The following is a 26,711-nucleotide window of genomic DNA, read 5'->3' as shown; positions in this document are numbered from 1 at the left end:
AATATACACACACAACATTAACTTATAGTGTGTATGAAGCATATTGCTTTCAAATTAATGTAATTAGAGAGAAGGGACATTGAAAGTTTGGAACCGGACAGGTAAAAGTGCAATCTTCAGGAGAAATCACCCTAATAGCATGCTTTTTCGCAACGCGGCTTGTGTCCATGTCTGTAAAATGCCAGCTTCGTAAACTGAAATCCTAGGTTCGATTCCTAGCATGGTCATTTTTTTTTCTTTTTCTGCCAAACGGGTGCCACGAAAAGTATTTCCTTAGTCACAGCTTTATACTTTTTTGTTGTTCGTGTGACAAGGAGAAAATAATTATTGAAAGGACTATGCGTGTAGCATAATTTTGAGTTTGGAAGGTATTTTTCTTTATTACGTTGTTACGTCACCAGAAGATCAAATGTTATTCTTCTGTGAAAGAAAAATAACAGAATTTAAGTTCGAACCTTCGGGTTTCATCGATAAGGAATATTAATGCCTTCCGTCAATTATTTGGCACTTCCCTCGTTTCACCCCCCCCCCCACACACACACACACGCACACAAACACTGACAGACTGGTTGCACACTCGATTCTACAGGGTGGTCCAAAAGTGTGGAAAAACCTGAATAAAAATTGAATGGCATGATATTTCCAAAAACTAACATTGCAGGTTTGTAATAGGGGTGGGGAAAAATGTTATAGGGCATATGACGATGATGGCCGCCATCTTGAAATCCGCCATCTTGAATGCAACTTTAAAAGTTCAAATGGAAACCATGTCGTGTAATACGTCATTTCAATAGGAAATTTTCTCACGAGTTCAACGGTGTGCATAATTTTGCTCTAGCACCAACAGGGACGAAGTTATTAACGTGTTTATGCTTGCTTTATCGTTGCAGGTGACGTAACACAGCATGGGTCTCATGCAGGCAGAATGCATTGAGATCATGTTGATCTCAGGTGAACGAAGCACGAGGGTGATTTCAGACGATTATAACCACCGTCACCCAGATAGGGTCCCCATCCATTATGGTACCGTCAGTAAAGTGCTTGCAAAATTTCATGGAACCGTCACTGTGGCTGGCAAACCAAAATCACGATGGTGGCCCTCCTCATTACGGAAATTGTGTTCGTCAGTACCTGGATGTGCAGTTTCCCCTACACTTGGATTGGACGACGAGGTGCTGTGGAGTGGCCACCACGTTCCCCAGACCTCACTCCGCTGGATTTCTACCTGTGGGGACAAGTCAAGCCCATCGTTTACTCCGAGAAAATTCGAGATATTGTTCACCTTAAGCAACGCATAATTGACGCATGTGCCAGCATTACTGCAGACACTTTATGCAGGGTTTTGCACGAATGGGTATCAAGACTGGCTTTAACTGTGGAACGTGTTAATTACGAACAAAATTTCCGTACTGTACTGTTGCTTGGCGTGCTGGCAGTGGCCACTGAAATTAATCAGAAAAGAAAAAACAGCTTCGTGGATGAGAGTGAGTACTAGTTTCTCCGTATTTGTATACATATTTGAGATGAGATCCAACTTTGTAGCAAAAAATGCATAATTTTCAACACGGATAGGTTGGTGTAATTCCCTCAATAGAGGTGAAACTTCCAATTACTATGCATGTGTACGAAATTTTCTATTGTGAGCATTTAGCTACTATATATGTGGTAAATTCTGCTACATCTCATGAATAAAACTTGCTTTCTTGTCTGATCATACTAAAAGTATGAAACATAATCATCAGAAAACACAAACCAAGTACCACTGTAAAACTCACATTTCTATCATATTTAAATTTTAATTATTGATTTCTTAAACAAGAAGTCATTTTAACCCTGTACTTCAAGCAAACGCAAAATGACTATCATTTCGGTTGATTTAAAATAAATTTTGAATATTTATAGTAATAACACCTTCAACCAGACATACAAGAATGTGTTGATTTTACAATTTTTACCAACATATTTCTCCTTGCATCCAGAAATTACTGATATAAAATTTAATGTGGAATGTCAGTGTTTGTGTGTGAGTGAGGGGGGGGGGGGTGAAACGAGGGAAGTGGCAAATGAATTATGGAAAATATTAATATTCACATACGGATGTAACTCAAAGTTTTGAACATAAATTCTGTAATTTTTTTCACAGAGGAATAACGTTTGATCTTCCGGTGGGATTTGTTACCAGAAGAAAACATCAGAAGTGGTTGTGATATGCAAGGAGTTTCAGTAACAACACAATAAAGAAAAATGCATTCCAAACTCAAAATTATGCCACATGCATAGTCTTTTCAATAATTATTTTCTCCTTGCCATGCGAACAACAACAAAGTATAAAGCTGTGACTCGGTGAAATACTTTTCGTGGCACCCGTTTGGCAGAAAAAGAAAACAACTGACCATGCTGGGAATCAAACCTAGGATTTCAGCTCATGAAGCTGGCATTTTAGTAGGGCGATTTCTCCTGAAGATTGCACTTTTACCTGCCCGGTTCCAAACTTTCAATGTCCCTTCTCTCTAATTACATTAATTTGAAATTTGAATGCTTCATGGTATAGTCTCTCTATGCTGTGCGCACATTGGTCTTAGACTATAAGTTAATGTTGTGTGTGTATATTAATGAAGACAATCAAATATGTGCTTCTGTGCAAGGTTAGTGTTTCCAACCCCTAATAATCTTCATGCTCTAGCTTCTGTCAACATAGCAGATTTTGACATGTGGCGACGAATCTTATAAGTCAATGGCACATACATAATTATATTTATAAACTAACTATTTGATGAAGAAGAGTGATTTTTCAGGAAAATATGAAGACATTCATCCAGCCTATACTGATTTTGTGAGCTCTATTATCCTACTTTCGTGTTCAAATTACAAGTCTAAAAAGCAGTTTGCATACCTAAGAGAAAGTAACGAAAGTGATCCTCAAGACATGTCATTCGGGCTGTAATAGATATTCTTATTGCCTTGGATTGTTTATTTTCTCCCGTCCGCATCTTGAATGTCAATTTGATTCATTTTTGTTAGCTACACTTTTCTTCCACTTTTAGTTAATCGCGACGAAGAAGATAAATGATGATATGAGAAAAGTGATGAAGGGACACTTGGAATTCGAACACACGTCCTCTTGGTGAACGTCGACATTGCTGTTACGTTAAGCTAGGGAAAGAGGTAATGGAACCACCAACCACGCCCCTCTACTTTGAAATGAATATGAACTATTCCCCAAGCGAAGGGATTGAAGTAGATTTTCTTTTTTTAGATTAGTTATAGGATACCGAGTATCTCGAACATATTTTCCCGATTTTTTCCCACCATAGTCTTGTAAAACTGGACACAATAAATACTTATTAATTTACACATGTAAACTCGAGGATAAAGCACCTGTGTGAAAACACATAAATTTGTCACAATATTCAATTTCCATTGTACAGTGTCATACTTGTATGCAGAGGTGCCCATCACCCCCCCCCCCCCCCAAGACTCTGGATTCAATCCCGCACCAAATTTGTTTATCAATTTTCTTGATAAATATGTAGAATTTGATTTTAATTTGAATGCAATAGCATGATAAGTGATCAACATTTATATATTGAAATGTAAATTTTCGAAATGCAGAAAGCTAGCACATTGATTGGTTAGATAATTTGAAATGTTAGAAAATAAATTAATATTAATAGTGTTTCTGGATGGGGAATAAATGTTAAAAAACCCAGAACTTAATGATAAGATAGAAAAATCTAAACTGGGACACCACTGGCATACAGAGGAATTCTTGTGGCTGGATTTGTAAAGGTAGATATTACATATCTGCATTCTGGGAGGAGACAAGATACAGTATAAAATATTTCGTAAATATAATTTTTTTCCTTTGTTTTAAAAATTGTTCAAAGACAAAATTGGTAATCAGAGGCTGTTTTAAGGGCAGTTTGCTTTTATCATAAGCATCATGTTCAAAGGTTAATTAAAGATCAAGCTGAACTAATGAAAACAATAACGGGAACAAAACATGGTTTAGAAATGCTTGAAAGTTTTTTATTTCTGGTTTCACACTAGAAACTACACATTCCAAACCAACCAAATAAAACATACCGGTAATATAGCCATATAAATGATTTTATTGTAGCAATTTGAAATTTACATACAAAACTATGATCATGTATGTTCAAACATGAAAATATCTCACATATGTTTACAATTTTGTTTACACAATTCTATCATCTGAAATGTAACTCTTCATGGATATAATTTGAGTAGTAATTGTAAAAATAAAGAACTGAATTGAGTCAACACATAACAACTTCAAACCTTATTTTAAACAAAGGAAAACAAATATAATCTAATTTTTCAACACATTTCACCAATAATTATGTGTAAAAATGTTTGCATAAAGATCTTGAACATCATCTCCAAGCCAGGTGTCAACAAACCAAATAAAGAAAATACTCAGAATATAAAATACAAAAATTATACACCTGAGATTTACATGAGGTGCTTTCTTGTAGAAAAACCTCATACTACAATGAGCTGACAGTCTTGAAAATACAGCATATTTCTGAGATTCTGATTATTCCTATGAAAATAAGTTGGAAATATTACACATTTACAAGATTATTCATCAAAATAAATCAATATGTTAAGAAACACAAAAACTTAATGCAAAAACTAAAATATGACTATAATTAATATCAAATTAATATCAATCATTGCAATCTCAGTCTAATAACACCAGCATAAGATTTTAACACTATTTGAAAGGAGGTAGAGGAACCTGATTATCAGTTTATTAAACTTCATCACCATTAAAAATAAATTTGTCATTAACATATCACAAAATCTGTGTCTACAACGGATTACAATTTCATTAGTATTAATATCGTGTACTATGAAAACAGTATCATAATTTGTTTCTTTTACAAGATACTTTTTAAATGAACTTAACTAGTACTTTGGATTTGGTTTCTAAGATGAAAGAAAATTTGAAATAAATATATTCAGAAAAATATACATTATAAAGAATTCAAAAAGTGTTTTGAAGTATACGGCCAGTATTACAATTATGCTATCATAGACAAAAATGTTACTTTCCACGAACAAAACTGAAGAACTAATTGTTCAAAGGAATAAACTGCACTGAGTTTATCTCCTGGATTATCTTGTAAAGTTATTGTATTGTAAAAGAATTATCTTGTAAACCAATGCATATTTACATCCCTACATTGGGATTCAAATCTGGGACCCCTGATCATAGTGCACTGTGCTAACCACTCTGCCGTGGACATTGGTAACACCAAAAAATTTGTAGGGTTTGGGAGATCAGTCTGTTGACAAAATTTGAATGATTCAAATCTTAACAATAATTATCACGAATTAATAAAAATATGCGCAAATAAGGAAGCCCCAACACCAGCAGAATCAGATAGGTGCTGGTGGAGGCAAAATTTCCTTGGCTAAAGAAAATGGATAAACAGTGGCTGACTTTGTTAACCCTAGAAAGTTAACGTGTCGTCTGACAGACTTGTTTTACCCCCTTCCACTAAAATCTTCCGCTTCCTACCCTGTCTACCTTCATTTGGATCGGAGAGACTGACAGAGAAGTATCAGCATCCTTTACAGGCATTTCTTCAGTGCATTTTAAGGGTTTTTAATTTTGCATCATCTGGCAGATTTTTCGACTTTAGATGGTGGCTGTTGATAAAGGATCAACTCCCAAATAAAATCCTGGTTATGGGCCTGGACCAAGACCTGCCAAGTGTTTATTCAATGGGTGACGGAATAGAGTTGCTTCGCCACACTTTCTAGAGTGGGGGGAATAGAAAGAATTCAGATGGGAAATTTGATTAGAAGAATTTATGAAAGGATTATGAATATTTTCTTTTACAGGTGTACCTCTTTTTTCCTCCCCTCTTTTTTTTTTTAGCATTTTGAAAGTTTGATTTATGGTTGCATGGTTGTGAACACAACTAAAAAAAAATTCTCCCTTTTTTTAAATCAATTACAAAAGTTTTTCGGAATTAAATAAATGGATTTACCATTGCTGACATAATTCTGTTAGTCAATTTTTTTATATGTTGATTAATTATTAATTAATGTGTAATTTTTTTTGTGTGTGTAATTGCCTGCAATTTGTTTTCATGATAAGTGTATCACCTTTTGAGGCATCTACCATAAAATTTTTGTTGACAGTAGCTACCATTAATTGTTTTTGTGTTTCTAATTGAAATTAAAATGAACAACATGAGTGAACCTGCAATTCCGACAACTTCTCGTAATTTTTCAAATGTTCCTCCAACCCTACCACCATTTCCCCGGCAGATTTCCTTTCGATGCACAGTAGATCAACTTTGATTCCTCCATTAACTTATCACCCCCCTTCTCGACCAACTACTTTTGCCCCTTCTCAAGTTAGAAGACCTTTCCAAACCCAGTTCAAACTGTACATTCTAATTTGGTTCATGCACCCAACTCCATCCTAAATTCTATTAGTTTAAAGAATTTAAACCTAAATATAGAATCTTTGCCTATGTGCAATGGACAAGTCCCGCATGAATCGTTTCATTTTCTACTGGCTTTGCAACGGATGGTAAATTCACCTCACTATTAATGGGAATGGATACTGCATAGTGCAATGTGTCGCACAGTGGGATTGTTACGTTCTATTTGGACGGATGCCTTATCTTTACCATCTTCTTGGAAAATTTTGAAAACTCGAATTTGGAATCAGCTGGTATCTATACCTCAATTTAATATGCTTACTGATACTTATATAATGCGTTTGTAGCGTCCTTCTGAACCATTGTACCTGTATATTTCTGAAATAGTTGATTCAGTAAAAGCTTTGGCTTTGAATTGGAGTGAGATGGACATGTTGCATTTTATTCTACAGCATTTAAATCAGGTATCGATCAGTTGTTTGGTTTTCTCCCTACACCTAGAACCTTACATGAGCTTAATGCCATGGCACAAGAAATTGCTCATGTTGAAGCAAGTAAATTTGACTCGTGGCAGCATTTGTCTCATTCTTACGCTGGTCGTCCTGATACAACTAAGCTATCTAATGTTTCCCATCAGATTGGGTAAACTAGGAACACACCTAATACTCCTCTTCAATCATTTACTCCAGATCATCATGTATTTTGCAGGTACTGTAAAGAAAGCGATCATTTGATAACTCAGTGCAATAAAAGACCCAAGCGTTCTCGCAATCCCAATCCACGATATAGAGACACTTAAGATGTAAGATTTCAATTGTCTGTATATGAGCAATACAGTTGTAATTGTGTACAGTACTGTGGTATCATGTGATTTCGACTAATGTTTAATACTTTCCTTGAATACTTGATGATTTTTTTTTGTTGTATTGTCATATATGATTTGTGATTGTATATCTTGAAATGATGATTTCTGTTGGTGTATTCTCTAGTCTGTGATGACATATTTATGATATATATTACTTTCTTCCTATTTTTAATGTGATTTCAAATCATTTTAACATAAAGAGCACAAAATTAAAATAATTCATAACTTACAATGGTAAATCTGCAAATTGAGATTTATGTCTATCTTTCATTTTTAATAAGTTAAAAGTTAAATCTGCCAATCTTTGTAATAGATGCTCAATTCCTAATCCATCCTTGCAAGTTTAAAAAGTTTTCTCTCTTCTATCCTATCAACCCTCTTGCAATTATTTTTTCTAATTTTTTCGTTTCAGCATTTTGAGAAAATGTGGACTACAAGTGCATGTGACATCAAGATTGGAACTATGTATTCATCATCTATGCGAAGATTACAGTAGGAAAACTTTATACTCTGGATTTTCATCAACTTTCGTGGGGAATCACTCAAGACGTCTTGAATCATCAATCATTTTGGAATCACCTGGCATCATCAATTGTCTTCAATTCCTAAATCATCGTGGATTTTTTTTTTTAAATATGTAAATTTTTTCAGGAAGAGTGTTGATTATATGTGTGTAGCAAGTGTCTTTGAAATTTTCTTAGAGGTAGACATTGTTGTGTTTAATAATCAAATAATATATATAGTCTGTTGTACAACTATCTTACACAGCGTAAACAATTATTCTTTATTAAGAAGATTTATAAGTGCTGTATAGTTAAAATTAAATGAAAGTGCATTCAAATTTTTTAGAACTTTTAGTTATGCAGAATGTTTTCACTGAATAATTCAATATTGGAATGCTAGTTTTGGTGTGCTCTATATATATATATAATTTTCTTGCATGCAAATAGAATATTGCATTCTTGCATGGGTCAAGGTCTGTTGAAATTACGATAACATTTTTTTTCTTGACTGTATGGAGTTAGTTGCAATTTACCTTGAAGGTTTAATGTATATTTAAATCGGTACTTTATTGCAATTGTACTATCTGCCAACTTAATATGATAATGCTTGGATAATTAATTAGCCCTGAAACTTATTAGGTGCTCAAGTATGCTTTATGAAGTTCTTTCCCTTTTAAATTCATCGGTGAGGGGAATTTGTAACGTGATGCCAAACATAGCTACAATTTTCGCTATTTACGTCATTACGATACACTTAATTCAATTTTTCCCTCAGGTAAAAATCCCCACCAGAATATTCCCTCGAGGTTAATTTTGTTTTTTGTTTCTGAAATCTCCCAACAGATGGTGCTGTGATCGTATTCAGACTTATCATTGTATTGAAAGTTGCGCAGCAGTTCTTCATCAACATCGCTCTGCATAACACACTCTCTTATATTTGTTTTCTGTATAAGAAACACACTGATTCTTCATTTTTAAACATCGTACAATTTTTACTTGTCGGTTGTAATATGTTTAGTCTGTGAATCAAGTGCATTCACCGTGGTTATTTTACGATGAAGTTTTTGTGAATTTTAACTTGCATAAAACTTATACTGCTTTCAATTTATACTCTATAATGTTATAATTATTTGCTGCACATTATGTACAGTAACAAGGAAGTAACTAAATCGCCAGATCGTCATTTATACTCTGGATAGAAATGGATTTTGTTCGGCACTTGTAAGAATTTTCGAACGTACATTACTCGCCATGCCGAAATAAGTCATTTCAACTCTGAACTAAAACAAGTGAAATATGACGGCCAATAAGATTGTTCTATGACTGGATTTCACGTGAAGATTGAAGTGTGTGCTTCTGTTACAAAAAGTCTGCACAATGGATTTGATAAGGTACGTAAATGTGCGCTATTGTGATGAATAATGTGTACTTTGCAACAAGTGAAAGAAAGGTTACTATTGTGAAAACTTGTGTGCCATATTTATTACTTTGTGCAACGATACGTGAACCTTGTTATATTGAACATAATTTGTGAATATTAGTGCTACATTGAACTCACGTAATTTAGACTTAAATTAAGCACATGTATAAACACGATAATTGCAAGTTCAATTAAATCGTTAATCCACGTGTAAAAGGTAATCTATTTGTGAAGGTACGTAAACTTGAACTTACGCTATCATGTATAAAAATTAAAATGGCGCCGAAGCCTGATGCATGCGCATGTAGTGCTCCGAAATTTCAACTGTTTTCCGGTTGCTTGGGTGCTGTTGTGTTTGTCTTACTTGTGATGTGGACTCGAAGTATTGCAAGAGAAGAAATGCTGGATAACTGCAAGTGTGTGGAGGACTGGTCGCTTAGTTACAGGCGATTTTCTTTCTCGGCCATGAGCTCGGATCGAAGTCTCGTGTGGACAGCTTCTGGAAGCCGCAAGAACAACGCTTCCCGCCAGCCACGTGGCTCGACCTAGCACTGCCTCTTGGTTGCTGCGTTCTCCCTCCTGCTGGCAGGCGACATTCATGTCAACCCCGGTCCCCGGCAGTTTCCCGTGGAGAATGTGGTTTCCGTATATACTACCAAAATGTGCAAAGTCTGGCCAAAAAGCTATCAACACTGGAAATGTTTTGTAGTGAATTTCACGAATACGACGTGATTGGTTTCAGTGAAGTGTGGTTTAATGAAACGATCGGCGAGAGTGAAATACCCCTGAAGGACTTGCAGGTATTCCGCAATGATAGAGGTTCACGTGGAGGCGGAGTAATGTTACTCGTAAACAACAAGTGGCCCTGCATCAGACGTCAGGATCTGGAAACGTCATGCGAATTAATATGGACTCAGGTAAATATAGGCTCACAAAAACTTTTAATTGGCTGTTTTTATAGACCCCCAAAATCTGGCACTACAACCTTGTCAGCATTATTAGATTCTGTGCTGGATGCTATGAAGAAAACTGACATTATTCTTATGGGTGATTTCAACCTTCACATAAAATGGTCATTGTCGAACTCTGGCCTCTGCACAGACAATGATGACAAGTGGTTTTTTGATCATTATATCAAAGCGATTGGACTTCATCAATTTGTAGACTTCCCCACAAGACACAGAAACTCTCGACCTGTTGCTGTCTTCATACACAAAGGTCAAGGCCAAGCCTGGTGAACAATTCATCGCCTCGGACCACACCCCCGTCCATGCCGAAATCCAAGTCCCTGGAAAAGCCCCCAGGCCCTCCCCCTTTGATATCCTGATATAAAATGGATTCTCTCTGTATTCAGGATTTCTCAAGTAAATAAAAAAAAACTGTATAAATTAACCTTACGTCAATCTTGAAACATAATAGAGTTCCTTCCCAATGAGAAAAAAAATAACCGATTTTTCCTTGATTAAAAATCAACTACCTATTTTGAGCATCTAGATTTTTTGAAGAAGTACAAATGGCAGATATAGCTGTATACAAGTTGTTTTATGATCATGTGCATGTTTAAGGAAGTTTTAATGCGATAGTATTTTTAATTGAGTTTTTACATGAACGTTCATTAATTGCATTACTAAAACTCATAATTGTTGCATCGCTTGTTGTTTGATTTAATGCACAATATATTTAGTATTGTTACTTTTGATACAAAAATGAATGAAGAACTATACACATGTTAAACTGACATAAATTGTGTGACAATCAAATATGCATGTTATTTATCAATGAATAAACTGCTTGGTTCACTATATTTTAAATTCTTTGCTTTCAGTACTAATAGGACACGTAGTTTGTTTGGAGGGTGTATAATGGTGGATTTATTGAGATTGTGCGAATGAGTATCCTTTCACTTGGTTGCTTATGGAAAATATTAATGCTATTGTCTTTCAGCAAAAAATCCCTTTTGCACGTAATGTGTGGCCACGGTGGCTCAGTCGGTAACGCGTCTGACTACCATGCTAAAGGTCCCGGGTTCGATCCCCGGCTGGTTCAAATTTGGGAACTTCTCTAACGATGGAAGCGGAACCGGCGCCCACCCAGCGTCGAATGACATGGTTGCCTGGGGGGAAACCTGGGGGGTAAAGGTGGTCAGGGGCATGATGCTGATCACATCACCCCCACTCACGACTGGATCAAGAAAGTGTGGGGCGTTACCCCCACACCCCCTATACGCCTTCATGGCGTGGTGCTATGCACAGGGGAGCACTTTACTTTTTTTTTAAAAGTATAAACGTAATTGTTGGTTCCTCGCCGAAAATAATCATCACGGTATTTGTCCTCTGCATGTATGGTAGCCCAGTACGCGCATTTATTATTATTATTCAGAGTACGCCAAGGAATGGCGTTACAGGGTTAAAAAGCCTGCATCATGTAATGAATGGTTTCTACCTTACAGCTATTGCCAACAGGTTTCCACAGTGCCATTTGAATACATGGTTACAATTCCTACCAGATAATAAAATGGTTTCTCCAGAGTTGCAGACATCAAGTAATGATTAGTATAATACAGAGATCAGGATCCTACTCCAAGTGATATATGCACAGACTGAAGAGAATTCCATTCAATTTCTACTTAGAAACACTCAATGTAACACACCACTATTCCCTGTGTGCAAATGCCACTAATGCTTTCTTTTCACATGTTCAGTAAGTGTACTTCTACGGGCAAAATATTTGTTACATATTGAACAATTAAAAGGCTTCTCTTTTGTGTGTACTCTCATATGTATATTAAGGTAAGATTTTTGGGCAAAATCTTTGTTGCAAACTGAACACTTAAAATATTTCTCTCTTGCGTGTACTCTCATGTGCATATTAAGGTTATCTTTTCGGGAAAAATCTTTGTTGCAAACTGAACACTGAAAACGTTTCTCTTTAGTGTGTACACTCATATGCATATATATTGCCTGTCTACTGGAAAAATCTTTACTGCAAATAGAACAATTAAAAGGTTTCTCTTTTGTGTGTACTCTCATATGCACTTTTAGGAAATATTTTTGTAAAAAATCTTTGTTGCAAATTGTACACTTAAAACATTTTCCATTTGTGTGCACCCTCATGTGTATATTAAGCATGTCTTTCTCAGGAAATTCTTTGCTGCAAATAGAACAAATAAACTGTTTCTCTTCTGTGTGTACTCTCATGTGTATATTAAGGTGATGTTTTTGGGTAAAACCTTTGTTGCAAACTGAACACTTTAAAGGTTTTTCTTTTGCGTGTGTTCTCATATGTATAGTAAGGCATTTTCTGTATGCAAAATTTTTGTGGCAAATTGAGCAATTAAAAGGTTTCTCTTCGGTGTGAACTCTCCCATGACTTTTAAGATCTCCTTTATAGGCAAAATTCCTTTTGCAAATTGTACACTTAAAAGGTTTCTCTTTTGTGTGTACTCTCATATGTCTATTAAGGTCTTTTCTATAAGCTAAATGTATGTTGCAAATTGAACAATTGAAAGGCTTCTCTTTTCTATGATACCTTATATGTCTATTCAAAAGTTCTATTTTGGAGAAACTTTTGGTGCACAAAGAACATATATAATGATTTCTCCTGTTCTCATCCTTGGCATCTTCAACGTCTCCCTTGGTTTTAGAGGACTTTGGTGAAGGTTCAGGCTCTACTACTTCTTCACTTAGATATTCTGGATTATCTTTTGGTTGCTCTTGTTCACTCAAATTTCCTGCAGATATTGGTAAATGGGTAAATAATGTTGTAACATCTTGGACCTGTCCCTCCAAATAGCTCTTGTTCAAGTATCTGAAAAAGAAAAAAAATGAACATGCAAATGTAGGGGTGCATCTAAAATAATTACTAATATCTGCAGTACAGAGGACTTTAAGGGACTGGCATTTATTTTCTGTGCTAACAAGAAAACAAGAAATGAGACTGTACTTTCATATTTGCCAAGATAACATTACTCTGACTTTCACCCCTTGTATTGTAATATCACGCATACTTACTTCATTAAATTATTCAATGTAAACAATTATAGATTGCAGTCACAAGATAAACTGATTTATCTACTTACTAATTTGAGGATTAGGCTATAAACATGCAACACAACAAGTCTAATATTACCGTACTACATAACAGTAAACTATAAATATCAAGGACAAGAATGCTGAGACCGGCTGTTCAAAATTTCTTGACATTTAAAAGATAAGTCACATGTTGATCAAAGAGTTTATTCATTCAGGATCTCTTCCTCGTAGTATTTAACAGATTCCAGTGGGATCTTACAATTGTTCAGTTGATGGTGGAGCTTAACATGAACAGGTTTAAGTTGACCAAAGTTCTTAGTTTGAAAAGATTGTTCATCTGGCGATCTGTACTAGTTCTGATAAGACTCTCACTGTACAGTTTTTTTTTTTATTTCTGGAACATCGTTACCAGTGATGAGTCAAGTTGTTTCTTAATAAGGAACGGTGACAGGTCTTTGAGTGTAGCAGCTCCATTTTTCATCTTTGTTTCTTTTTTAGATTGACTCTCATTCAGTTCAACAATGCTTATTACATGATAACATGGCACTGATGTGATTTGCAGGCTCAAAGGCCTCACACGCTTTGGAAATTTTCTCCCATGTGAAGGTGATTACATAATTTTCTAAGCAAGGTCCATAAAATGTCACCTCATCATGCCCTTTATGCCGAGGAAGGCCTACCCCTATAAATGAAGGTTATGCAGGAACCAAGCCTAAATCCCTGTAGCCACGTTCATGACTGCAACTATCCCTGCAGACAACACTGATCCATCAGCAAGTGCAACAAACGCCTTGGGATAGGTTTTTTTTTCTAAGCTGTCTCCTCTAGTAGGACTCTTAGTTATAGGGAGGTCAATGGAGATAAAAAATGTGAGGTATGGAAATCCATGATGGAAGAAATGAGATGAGAAGAAAAAGGCATTCCTACTAAGCCCCTCACCTCGTCAAGGAGGTCGAACATGGAGGGGGAGTTAAAGGATGAAGATATGGCAATATTTCTAAGAATGGGTGTGTCTGACGATAATGACCCACATATATAGGGTGTGCCACTCACTCTCAGCCCTAGATTTTCTCCTATAAAAATCAAACTATTGATCATAATATAATGAAATTTGCTATGGACATACCTTGGTGTACAAGAAGAATGATGTCATCAGTGGAGATGGTGCTACAGTCTCTCTCTAATCGTTGCATGGGCATGTGCATGTATCTGGGTGATTCTGCTGTTAAATGCTAATCGTACGGGTGTGTGCTCTTAGTCTGAATTCTTGGCCCTACTGTTGTGATGCACGTGTTTGTTGACCAGGCATATTGCCTGATCTTACCCCACTGGATGAAAGGAAAGGTCTGCCACAACAAGCCATGGACTATCATGGAACTGCACGACAGCATTTGACAAGAAACTGATGCTGAAACTCCTCATGTGTTGGTGGCTACATTCTGTAACATGGAGAGGCATGTGAAGCATGTGCTGATGCTAATGGTGACTACTTCCAACACTCCCTGTGACATCACAATGCTTCTCATACACAAAGGTATGTTCGCAGCAAAATTTCATTACATTATGACGAATAGTCTGATTTTTATAACTGAAAATCAAGGGCCAAGAGAGAGTGAAATACTCTGCATAATGACAAGTAAATACTTTATCCATGAAACAGATAAATGCAGTGATCCTCAAATAGGTTCAAAATGTAAAACACTCAAAACTTACACATGGTGATCTAATGGAAGAGCATCTGACTGCCATGCGGGAGACTTGAATTCGATTCCCAGAAATATTTCTAATCTTGTCTCTGGGGATCACCCAGCCTGAATTGATATTGATTTCATTTCATTTGATTTATTTTACTTCGCTTTATCTGCCACTTTTGGCTAATTTACGAAAATGGGGATGAGTGATGACATGACGAAATTGATGAATGGACACTCACAAACATTCATGCACAGGCCAGGATTCCAACCCGGGACCCCTGGCATCATAGTGCAATGTGCTAAGAACTCCGTCATGGGGGCCGGAACCCAGCCTGAATTAAATGGATACCTTGGGGCAACCCTGGGAGGAAAAGGTGACTGGAGCATAGTGCTGATTGCATCACCTCTAAAATGGCAGAGGTCAATAGAATGTGTGGGGCCTTATCCCCACATTGCCCACATATGCTTTATGGGATGGTGCATAATGCACAGGGAACCTTACCTTAACTACAAAACGTACAAGAAATTGCTAGAATTTTTATGAAAATTTAGTTCCTACTACTTAGTTTCATGACAGCTCTCTCACTAAATTTTCTATTTTTTGAAGATTTTTTTTATTCACGAATTTAAGAAATGAAAATTATATTGATCATGTTACTATAATAAACTCCATGACACAAACAGGCTACATAAGGACAAGCCCTGGTAAACAAGGTTCTATTGGGCAATGTGTGGTTAGGTCAGTGCATTGTGTCACATCATTGATTTTTTTCAGGACTGCAGTCTACTACTACTGATTTCTAGCAGCTCTACCATTGTGTTCTAACACTGAAATTATGAGTTCCCACAATGAAACAAGATAAGGGCTGGTCATACCAAAGGTGAGAGTGCTAACCATTATTCTATGTGGGAACTCAAATGCATTATAATAGGTGATTCACTGAAGATACACTTATGTTGTTTCTTTTTTAAATATCTTCAATACAATTTTAAGGACATATTTATTTGATGTAACAACTCATATTAAACTAACCTTAACTTATCTCTATGAATAAACAAGTGCACAATGAAGAGTTTGAATACAGATGGGAGTATGATATACTGCATAGTGCCCATGAAAGTAAATCACTATACTCCTTCAGTAAACAATGCTCTATGGCCTTCCTGATGGCACACTTGTAGCATAGTAACCTAGTAATCAAGGTGTCCAGGGTTCAATACCTGGTTGTGGCACATAGTGTTTCGAATCCCACTTTATGATGATCCAGCCACAACATGATAGTTAAAAAAGTAAAGAAATCCTTTTACCATCCTGAAGACATTTTTTAGGGTTAGGAATTGAAGAAGAAAACAATGTTTTCAAGGTAAGTGAAAAAACAGTAAAAAATGTAATGATTTGTTCTATCATATTGATCATGTTACCCATCCAATATAGCCAGAATAACATTTCATTTGACTAATTACCAATGACATACCGCAAGGCACATTTAACAATCCAATATATATCTACCATGAAGTATGCCTCTTTTCTAAAGAAATGTACTACGCAAAGAAACTGATTCGTACAATTACGTATTTTCAGGGTGTTGGCGATCAAACCTGCTTGGTTCATATTAGCACCAGATTGACATTCTAAGATTAATGAAAACTGATGAAACTAATGAAAACAACAATGATAGGCTAAGCCATGGGAACCATACATGTTTAGAAAGGCTTGAAACTTGGTTTTATTTATATCTTCACACTGGCAAATAATAAAAAAATTCTATAGAATCTACTCATTCCGAACCAACAAAAATCTTCAGAAGATCAGTGATAATAATCACAATAAAACACAATATTGCCATATAAATGCTTCTAATGTAATAATTTGAAATGTACATACAGAACTATGATCATGTAGACCCTATGTTCAAACATGAAAATATCTCAAATGTGTTTGCAATTTTGCTTACAAAATTCTTCTATCATCTCAAATGTAACACTTCATGCACACGATTTGAGTAGTAATTGTAAAAATAAAGAACTGAATTGAGTCCTCATGTAACAACTTCAATCATTATCTTTAAAGAAAGGAAAACAAATATTACTTTCAATTCTTCAACACATTTTGCCAATAATTTTACGTAAAAATGTTTGCATCAAGAGCTTGAACATGAACAAGACATCATCGTCAAACCCCGTCTGAACAAACCAAATAAAGAAAATACTCAGAATATAAAATCCAAAAATTATAAATCTAACATCTAAGTAAAGAAACATCCATAACAGAATTGCATGATATGTTTTCTTATACAAAAACCTGATATTGCAATGAGCTGACAATTTTAAAAGTACAGCATATTTATGAGATTCTGCTAGTTCCCATGAATCACTAGCATTGAATATTGCTTTCTGAGAATGGGAAGATTGAAATATTACACATTTACAAGATTCTTCTTCATCAAAATAAATCAATAGCAAAAACTTCATGCACAAAATTGAACATAAAATATCCTGGTGTATACAGAAAGCCCAAGCACACATACCTCTACCTTAATGCCCATAGTTTCCACCAAAAAGCTTAACGTCTTGCGGTTCTCAACACACTAGCCCACAGAGCAGTAACCATTTCGGATGAAGATAACCTACATTCAGAACTCAACCATCTTAGAACCATGCTACAACAGAATGAATACAACATCAGTGACATCAACAGGGCAATCAACAAGGCAGTGACATCTCAGTGGAAACCAACCCTGGACAACAGTCGACCATAGGGATGTTGTCCCTTCACCACACAGCATCCCTGCTAGCAGCAACACAGGAGAACGTCCCACTACAACAGTTTTTGTTGGGCACACCTCTGGGAAACTAAGTACAATTCTCACAAGACACGGAGTAAAGAGCATCCACAGACCACCACTCTTCTCTGCTCAGTCAAGGATAACCTAGAGCTACGGATTCCAGGAGTATACCATATTCCTTGCGAGTATGGGACACCATATATAGGCCAAACAGGATGCACCATTGAACAATGACGCAATGAACATCAGCATAATATCAGATTATTCCAACCTGAAAAGTCATGACTTGCAGAAGACAGCATCACAGAGGTACAGGGTTTTATTTTCCGACATCAAAATAGTAGCCAAATGTGCCGGTTACTGGGACTGACGAGTAAAAGAAGCCATAGCCATATCATGGGAAAGCGCCAATCTCAACAGGGACATGGGACTCCAGCTCAGTCATGTCTGAAAATCATTCCTCTGTAAAAACAAAGCTGCAGCCAATAAGAACACCAGGATCCACAGCAAGCAAGAAGACAGAGTCCAAACTCTGCCCCATAATAGTCATATATGTAACTCTACACTGGTCTCCATATCTATATTCCCTGATGATGATGAGAGCAATGCATGAGCTCGAAACATTGGAAGCCAACATGGATTTAACCTGGCTGGTAACCCGAGAACACTTGTTCAAATCACATCGCCAGGAAAGCTACAATTCCTATAAAATATCACAATAATTTTCAAAAAGAAGAAATTAATTTCAATCAATGCAATTTTATTCCAATCATACCAACATACGATATAAACATTATTTGAAAAGAGGTAAAGATTATCAGTGCACTGAACTTTATCACCAATAAAAATACACTTGTCATTAACGTATCATAAAATCTATGTCCATACTGATTATAACTTTGCTAGTACAAGGTGGACAGACACACTAGGATCATGATAAAATTCAAGTATAATTCCTGGTATCCAAGGCGAACTTTCCAGAAATTCAAGGGTACAAGCGGATGTTTGCTCCATTTCAATATTGCATATTACCACCTCTCACCACCCACACAGATACACACACAAATATATATAAGGTAAAGTGTCCATGAGATGCCAAAGTATCGACATATTGTAATACAATTCAATTAGAACATTCAATTCAATATTTAAAATATTTTATTTAATATGTGGAGTTTACATTTGCCATTTCACATACTTCAACACGAAATACATCTACAAACACGAGTCACAAATTTGGAACAATATACTAAACTATAAGAAATTGGTAATTCTATAAGAATTTCAAACTCACATTTACCTAAACAACTTCAAGATATCTTGATATCTGGTAAAAATGTTTTCAATATAATTATTCAAGCCTTGATTGATTTATTTATTTTACTTCACATTTCTGCCACTTTTTGCTAATTGTAATGATGAGGATGAGTGATGATATGATTAAATTGATGAAGGGACACTCACAAAGACAAACATATTTCCAGGCTGGGATTCAAACCTGGGACCTCTAGCATCAAAGTGCACTGTGCTAACCAATCCACCATGGAAGCCAGGACAAACATTGGTATCACAAGAAATTTTGTAGGGTAAGGGAGATCAGTTCATTGATAAAACTTGAATAATACAAATAATAACAATAAAAATACACCCAAATAAGGAAGTATCAAACCAAGCTGTACGTATACTTTGTACATAATTTAAATGCATAAGAAAAAATCTCCAGTGAAATGTAATGAAATGTTATCCAATGACAAGCATGACGAAACCATGAATGTACTCATTCTAAAAGTGATTTGTTGTTGTTATTGATTTAGTTTATTTTACTTCGCGTTTTGTGCCTCTTGGCTAATTTGCGAAGATGGGGATGAGTGATGAAATGATGAAATTGATGAATGGACATTCACAAACAACCAAGCCTGACCGGGATTCGAACCCGGGACCCTTGGCATCGCAGCACGATGTGCTAACCACTCGGCCACAGGGTCGGGCATTCTAAAAGTGAATAAAACTATCTATCTATGGTGAAGTTCCTATGAGGCTTTTGAGGCTTAGCCTACCCAAAAAATGTTGAAATTAAAATGTTCTTGTACCCTGTAACAATCAAAGTCCGTTAAAACGAATTAAACTATGCAATCCGAACGTTTGGTTCCGACAATCCTTCAAGATGTCTTGGCAGTCAGGCCAGAAAGAGGAGAGTGCGTTCGGTCTGAACTGCTCGCGGTAAAAGGCAGCTACAGCGTAAGCTCTGTGTAGTTGGTAGGGGAGGGTAAGGGGAGGGGACTGCCGATTTGCTGGGTGAAAGCGGTTAGCCTCAGAACCAACCTGTTGTGCTTTTAGTCTTCTTGTGCAAAGTGCGTCGTTCACGTGCTGCATTGTTGAATGTTAATTTACTTCAAATGCATGCACGCGTGTGTGTCACATAGTGTATTTATGTTATAAAAATGGCTTATACTGAGAGAACATTGACGTCATTGTTTGAGGAATTAAAAGAGAAACCATTTTCAAGTTGGACTTATGAAACGAAATGTGCTTACAAAGATAGGCGATGGACACCACATTTAGATATTAAAGTAGCAGATGGAGGAAGACAAAATAGAAAGTTTCAGTTTTCATGGTGTAAGAAATATCCTTGGCTAACAGGATGCTCTAATACAAGTAAGTTATATTGTTATACCTGTATTCTGTATGGGGGTGAAAAAGAATGGCCATCTTCTTCTTACGGGGTCTTGTGTAACAAAATATTTTTATAGAAAGGCTGAGAAACATCCAAGTTCAAGAAAGCATCTTCAGAATGAAGAAAGTTTTCTATTGTTAGGTCGTGGAAGAATTGAACATGCATTTGCTGAAGGAGCCAAACTTCAAGCCATCAAACACAATGAAATCGTGAAACAAAATAGATTTGTAATCGAGAGACTTATCGATGTTGTTTGCTTCTTGGGTAAGCAAGAGCTTGCTTTTAGAGGGCACTTTGAAGATGAAAGTTCAGACAACAAAGGAAATTATTTTGAATTATTAGAACTTCTTTCCAAACAAGAACAGTTATTACGTGATCATTTGCACTACTCTTCAGGCTTTAAAGGCACGTCAAGTACAAATCAAAATAAGCTGATTGAATCAGTAACTGATGTAATTAATGAACATATTAAAGAAGAGCTACATTCCTGTGAGTTTGTTGGTGTGCAAGCAGACGAAACTCTCGATGTTTCTTGCAAAACTCAAATGAGCATTTTTCTAAGGTTCTGTACACAAGATGGTTCTAAAGAGAGATTTATTGGCTTTTATGACATTTCTAGTGATAAAACTGCTTTAGGGATATCAGAAGTTATTATTAAACAACTTCATGCTTGGAAAGTTTCTGATAAAATAGTGAGTCAAACCTATGATGGGGCCTCTGTAATGGCAGGTGATCGAGGAAGTGTGCAACACTTTTTGAAGCAAGTATGTTCACGAGCTATATTTTTACATTGCTATGCTCACAAATGAAATTATGTGTTGAAAACTCCAAGAGTATTTGCAGTGAAATAAGTGTAAGTGAACAAGACTTCGTGGCTCTCAGATGCTTAAGCTACAAAATCTTGGACTGTACAAATGGAAATATGTTTTGGAGATATTGAAAAGATAAAATTTGTTGAATTGCTAGACCAAAATAGCTTTGGCGATATAAACTAAATTTTCCTGTGATGAAATTAAATAATCTTCTGTCCACATATCCATTTTTCAACAAAGAACGATTAGAAAATGATTTAAAGAATATCTATGCTGATGAAGAAAAGCATTTACCTCCTGCAGACCATCTAAAATTCATAGTTAGCAATGATCTTCAAACAATCTACAAAGAAGTAACACAACTTATCAAGTTGGTCTTGACATTCCCTATTAGAACAGCTTTCTCCGAAAGAAGTATGAGCACCCTCAAGAGAGTAAAAAATTATCTCCATAATTCAATGAAAAATTAAAGATTAAGTTCTCTCAGTACAATAGCCATTGAAAAAAAAAACTGGTTAAAGAACTTTCTTTTGATCAAGGCTTCAAGGAAAAAGTAATTGATACTTTTGCGACCAACAAGAATCGACGCATGGGCCTGCTGTATAAAAAAATATAAGGTAAGCAGATTTTTCAGCTTACCCGGTATTTACACCTTAGCTTCACCACTGCTATCTATCTACCTAGCTAGCTACTGCTACTGGTGGTGAAGCTTCATTCTTTGCTTCGTACTTCGGCAAAGAAAATGCTTAAAAAATAGCTTGCTTTTTGGAAAGCTTTCATCCTCAAATGAATGTTTTTTTATCTTACAACTATCAAAAACAGGTTTGTACAGTGCAATTGGAATGTATGGTTCAGATCTCAATTAATAAAATGGTTGCCTGGTGGAGGCACATAGTGGTTCGGATCCCACTTTAAACTGTAGGGCCAGTCCCGATTAGCCTTACTGTGCATAAAGTGGACTTAAAACAACAAATCAACATGAAATAAAATGGTTGCACCATAGTTGTAGATATGAAGTAATGATTTGTATAATATAGAGCTCAAGATCCCATCCCAAGTGATATATGCGCAGACTGAAGATAATTCCCAGTGATATCTACTCAGAAACACTCACTGTCCCAAACAACTATGGCACTAATGGTTTATATTTGCTATGTACCCTCTTCATATGTTTAGTAAGTATATCTTTACGGGTAAAATATTTGTCACATATTGAACAATTAAAAGGTTTCTCTTTTGTGTGTACTCTTGAATGCATATTAAGGAAATATTTCCGGGCAAAATCTTTGTTGCAAATTGTACATTTAAAAGGTTTTTCATTTGTGTGTGTCCTCACATGGATATTAAGTGTGTCTTTGTAAGAAAACGCTTTGCTGCAAATAGAACAAATAAAAGGTTTGTCTTTTGTGTGTGTCCTCATGTGTATATTAAGACTATTTCTATATGCAAAACTTTTCTGGCAAATTGAGCAACTGAAAGGCTTCTCTTCTGTGTGTTTCCTCATATGGATATTAAGGTTATCTTTACGGGCAAAAGTTTTGTGGCAAATTGTGCAATTGAAAGGCTTCTCTTTGGTGTGAACTCTCGCATGTGTATTAAGATCTCCTTTATAGGCAAAATCTTTCTTGCAAATAGAACAATTATAAGGTTTCTCTTTTGTGTGCATTCTCATATGTACATTAAGGCCACCTTTACGGGCAAAATGTTTGCTGCAAATTGAACAACTGAAAGGCTTCTCTTTTGTATGAACTCTCATATGTTTATTCAAAAGTTCTTTTTTGGAGAAACATTTGTTGCAGATGGAACATATATATTTCTTTCTCCTGTTATCACCCTTGACATCTTCAATGTCTCCCTTGGTTTCAGAGGATTTTGGTGAAAGTTCAGCCTCTACTATTCCTTCTTCAATTAGAGATTCTGGATTATCTTTTGGTTGCTCTTGTTCACTTAAATTTCTTGCAGGTATTGGCAAATAGGTAAATAACTTTGGAACATCTTGGAACTGTTCTTCCATGTAGCTCTTGTTCAAGCATCTGAAAAAAAATTATTGAACATACAAATGTAGGCTTGCTTCTAAAATAATTACTAATATCTGAAATATATAGAACTTTAAGAGAACAAGAAATTGACTGTACTTTAATATTTGCTCACCTCAGAAATTGCATGATGTAACTTTCTGGCTGTGTCATGGTGCTTCAAAATTTGAGCAGTTAATTATTTCATTCTAACATGGAGAATAAAATTTGATAGTTATCCACACTGAACTCTGTCCTACAGTGTGTGGGGCAACAGCAGAGGGAGAGTTCAGCTGAAAACTCTTTCTCCTGCTTTAAATTTTTCTGAACATGCACAACCTCAAATGCATTTACGGTATTGGCCCTCAATAGTGCCTTTAAAACGTAAAGGCACAAAATATCAACATTTCTAAGAGGAATGGGTGTGTCTGATCATCGTGATCCACACATATAACAACAAGGAAACACTAAATCTATGAAAACAGACAAATCTAGCAAATTTTGAATCAGAAATACAGCTGTGATTAAATGTTTTAAGATGTTCAAAATAATTAACACAGAACTGGAAACCTACAAGAAAGCACAAATTCTATTTAGTTTTACAGTATCTCTTCCACAAAACTCTCTTCTTTGAAGAAAAAAAGGTAAAAATGTCAAAGCCGGGAAATGGATATTTCAAATTTACAGGAGAAAGTACTTACGGAATTGAGTTTCTGTGGAATTTCGTAGAAGTGTTTTCTCGCATTTTTCAATGTATTTGGCCACTAATTCATATATTTTTATATAATAATGTCCGTCCGATGCACGAAAGCTGTTGCTTGCATTTCGATCCATGTACTAGAACCGGATGTTGCAAGCATCTGATGACATAATCCCCGGTAAGTGTTTCCAAACACACAGTTTTTTCACTATATTGCCCAACCTAAAGCAATCTAACCTAACCTTACAGTGATGGTGCGTGGGGCTATGCGGGAATGGTTTTTGGGGCTATGCGGGAATTTTCCTGTTAAGAAGGTTGAAACACTGCTTTGCCGTTTGAAACACAGCATATCGACAATGCTAGTCAAGATTTGCCTGCCATCTTGCGTGTTCAGGAAGCGATAAAAGAACGAACAATAATTACTCGATATGTCGACAATAGATACTAATTTTGTTAAAAAAAAAGTGAAATCCCTTGTTAAACAATCTTTCACAATGCAGAATAGGTAAGTACGAATGTCAACAATTACAGAATAAACGAGTTACAGACATTTCCTGGCTTTGAAAGCTTTACCGAAAAAAATATTCCTAAATTTTAAAAATGAAAATTACATTTACCGTACTTCCATAGTGACACATTGTCTACCTCACTTTTCTCTATTCAATCAAACTTCTAACATTGATTGATTGATTGAATTTTTGTTTTAAGTCAACTTTATGCACAGAAAGGTTAATTGGGACTGGACCTAGAGTTTAAAGTAGGATCTGAACCACTGTGTGTCCCCAATGGGTACAAACCCATGCTCTCTTGATTACAAGGCAACGATGCTACCACTGTGCCATCGGGGAGGCGCTTAATACTAAGTGATACTAAGATATCAAAATAAGTTTTGTGGGAACAAAAAATATACACTTTCACAACTACGGGACAAAATTTGTTGTAGTAAAAAGTAACTAAACTCAACTCCAAGCTTCAAATAGGTTATAAAAGGTCAAGGTCTGGTAAAAATGGTTTTATTGGCTGATGTGTGGTCAGTGCATTGTATCCCACCCGTGACGTTTTCTTACTTCAGGTACCGGCATCTACTACTACAGAAGGTCGTTTCATGTCCATGGTAACAAAGTTAGAACCCACCTCACCTTAAGAAAAACCATGATGCCATGAGCGGTGGTGCTCCACGTGATACCCCTGTCTTGCAGCAATGGCCCTGCACCGGAGTTTCCATTGGAGGAGACTGCGTTGAAGAACACATTGGTCCAAACGATCATATTCCTCCTGACAAGCTTTCCAAAGACCCTCAATTGTGCGGGGCCGTCTGCTTCCCAAGGCTCGTTTCAACAACGGAAACCCTAAAAAATCCATGGAAGAGGCATCGGGGGATTTCACAGGGATGTCTGTAAAGGGGATTGCATGAATGCCGGTTTCACGTGCCATCCGATCCATGTATGCCTGCGTGGACTTTGCCGTATGACTGGAAGTCTTGTCCTGGTGGATGACAACACGAGATGTGTCGCTGCCATAGAGAGAAGGAATATCATATTTGTAAAGTGGCTCTAAATATTCGTCTGGTAATAGGCTGCATTTATTTTAGCCTTTTTTTCCACTCTGCGCAGTGGAAGTTTGTCTTTATGGCAGTAACCACCAACAACCATGAACCTGCTTGGAAAACTTTTAGCACATTCACGTACCCACTCAGATCAACCTCTTGCATCATGTGGACGATACTAGATGGCCATTTTTTACCACATCACGACAGATACACCTATGCTTCCAGCGGTCCCCTGCCAGATGGCGTTCATAAAGCTTCCGACTGTTGGTCTTCCTCTCTTGGACATGTGAGGCACGAAACTTATGAACTTGAGCCTTGTGCTTCCGCACAAGTTGTAAATCTTGGGCTATTATGCGATTTACAGTTTCAGGGAAACATTGTACTGCCTGTGCAATCACTCTTTGCATTGCAGGGTTTTCACATTGCACCGAGGATCTCACTTTCCGCACAACATCGGAGGAACGCTTGGGCTTCCGATATGTCCGAGGCCCACTTTGACTGGTTCCAGCAACAGGTACAGTGCAAGCTCTATGGCGATTCAACACTGCATTGATGCCCTTCTTTGACACATGGAATGCTTTCATGTGGCACTGTTTAATTATCTGGCTATAACTATAACCAACGTCGGAAAGAGCACAGGTGTACCCCTCCCAAAAGACTGGAATTTTTGGTGCCATATAAACACTCACTCACACAACAACCATCTTTTTTGCAAGTCAACACACAGTACTTTCATCCTACTGGCTCTGGCTGCTCTGTGCTATGCCTACGTGCTGCTCCCTGGTGACCGAAATCATTACCATCAACGTGAAACAACCTTCTGTATTGCTTTCAACAGTGCCTTTCAATCCGAGGTAGCAGTGGAGCAGTGGCTAGCGTGCCGGGAAGTAGGATCATGGCAAATTAGATGAAACATCTGTGTACCTGGAACTGCTAGCTATGTAATGAAATAATCTCTTAAAATTACATTGACAGGTATAATTAAAGCATTACTCATTTGTAATGACATAAGTGTCGCACATAAAAATTTGTTATTGTAAATTATATGGATTGATTGAGTGATTGATTTGGTGTTTTAAGTCCACTTTATGCACAGTAAGGCTAATCGGGACTGGACCTACAGTTTAAAGTGGGATCCGAATCACTATGTGCCTTCACCGGGTATTGAACCCGGGACCCCTTGAGTAAAAGGCAACGATGCTACCAATGCGCCATCGGGAGGCCCAAATTATAT

The 26,711-nt window shown here is 36.5% G+C and overlaps 2 protein-coding genes across 2 annotated transcripts in view; both read right to left on the bottom strand.

Moving 5' to 3' along the window:
• The window catches only part of LOC145999203 (uncharacterized), a 100,772-nt gene that overhangs the window by 17,616 nt on the left and 56,445 nt on the right, over nt 1-26,711 (bottom strand). The window lies entirely within an intron of this gene.
• LOC145999719 (uncharacterized) overlaps nt 11,658-26,711 on the bottom strand; it is a 33,212-nt gene continuing 18,158 nt past the window's right edge. The window contains exons 4-6 of the mRNA XM_083137000.1: nt 23,047-23,246; nt 14,572-14,686; nt 11,658-13,023 (exon numbers count right to left, since the gene is read on the bottom strand). Coding sequence (XP_082993126.1) covers nt 11,892-13,023; nt 14,572-14,686; nt 23,047-23,246 — 1,447 coding nt within the window. The 3' untranslated portion in view covers nt 11,658-11,891. The remainder of the gene's footprint in view (nt 13,024-14,571; nt 14,687-23,046; nt 23,247-26,711) is intronic.

The sequence above is a fragment of the Lepisma saccharinum genome, chromosome 15, assembly GCF_977018435.1.
Source record: "Lepisma saccharinum chromosome 15, izLepSacc3.1, whole genome shotgun sequence".
In the NCBI taxonomy this organism is placed as follows: Eukaryota; Metazoa; Arthropoda; class Insecta; order Zygentoma; family Lepismatidae; genus Lepisma; species Lepisma saccharinum.
Note: the sequence above shows the minus strand (reverse complement) of the source record. Positions and strands in the feature narration are given on the sequence as shown.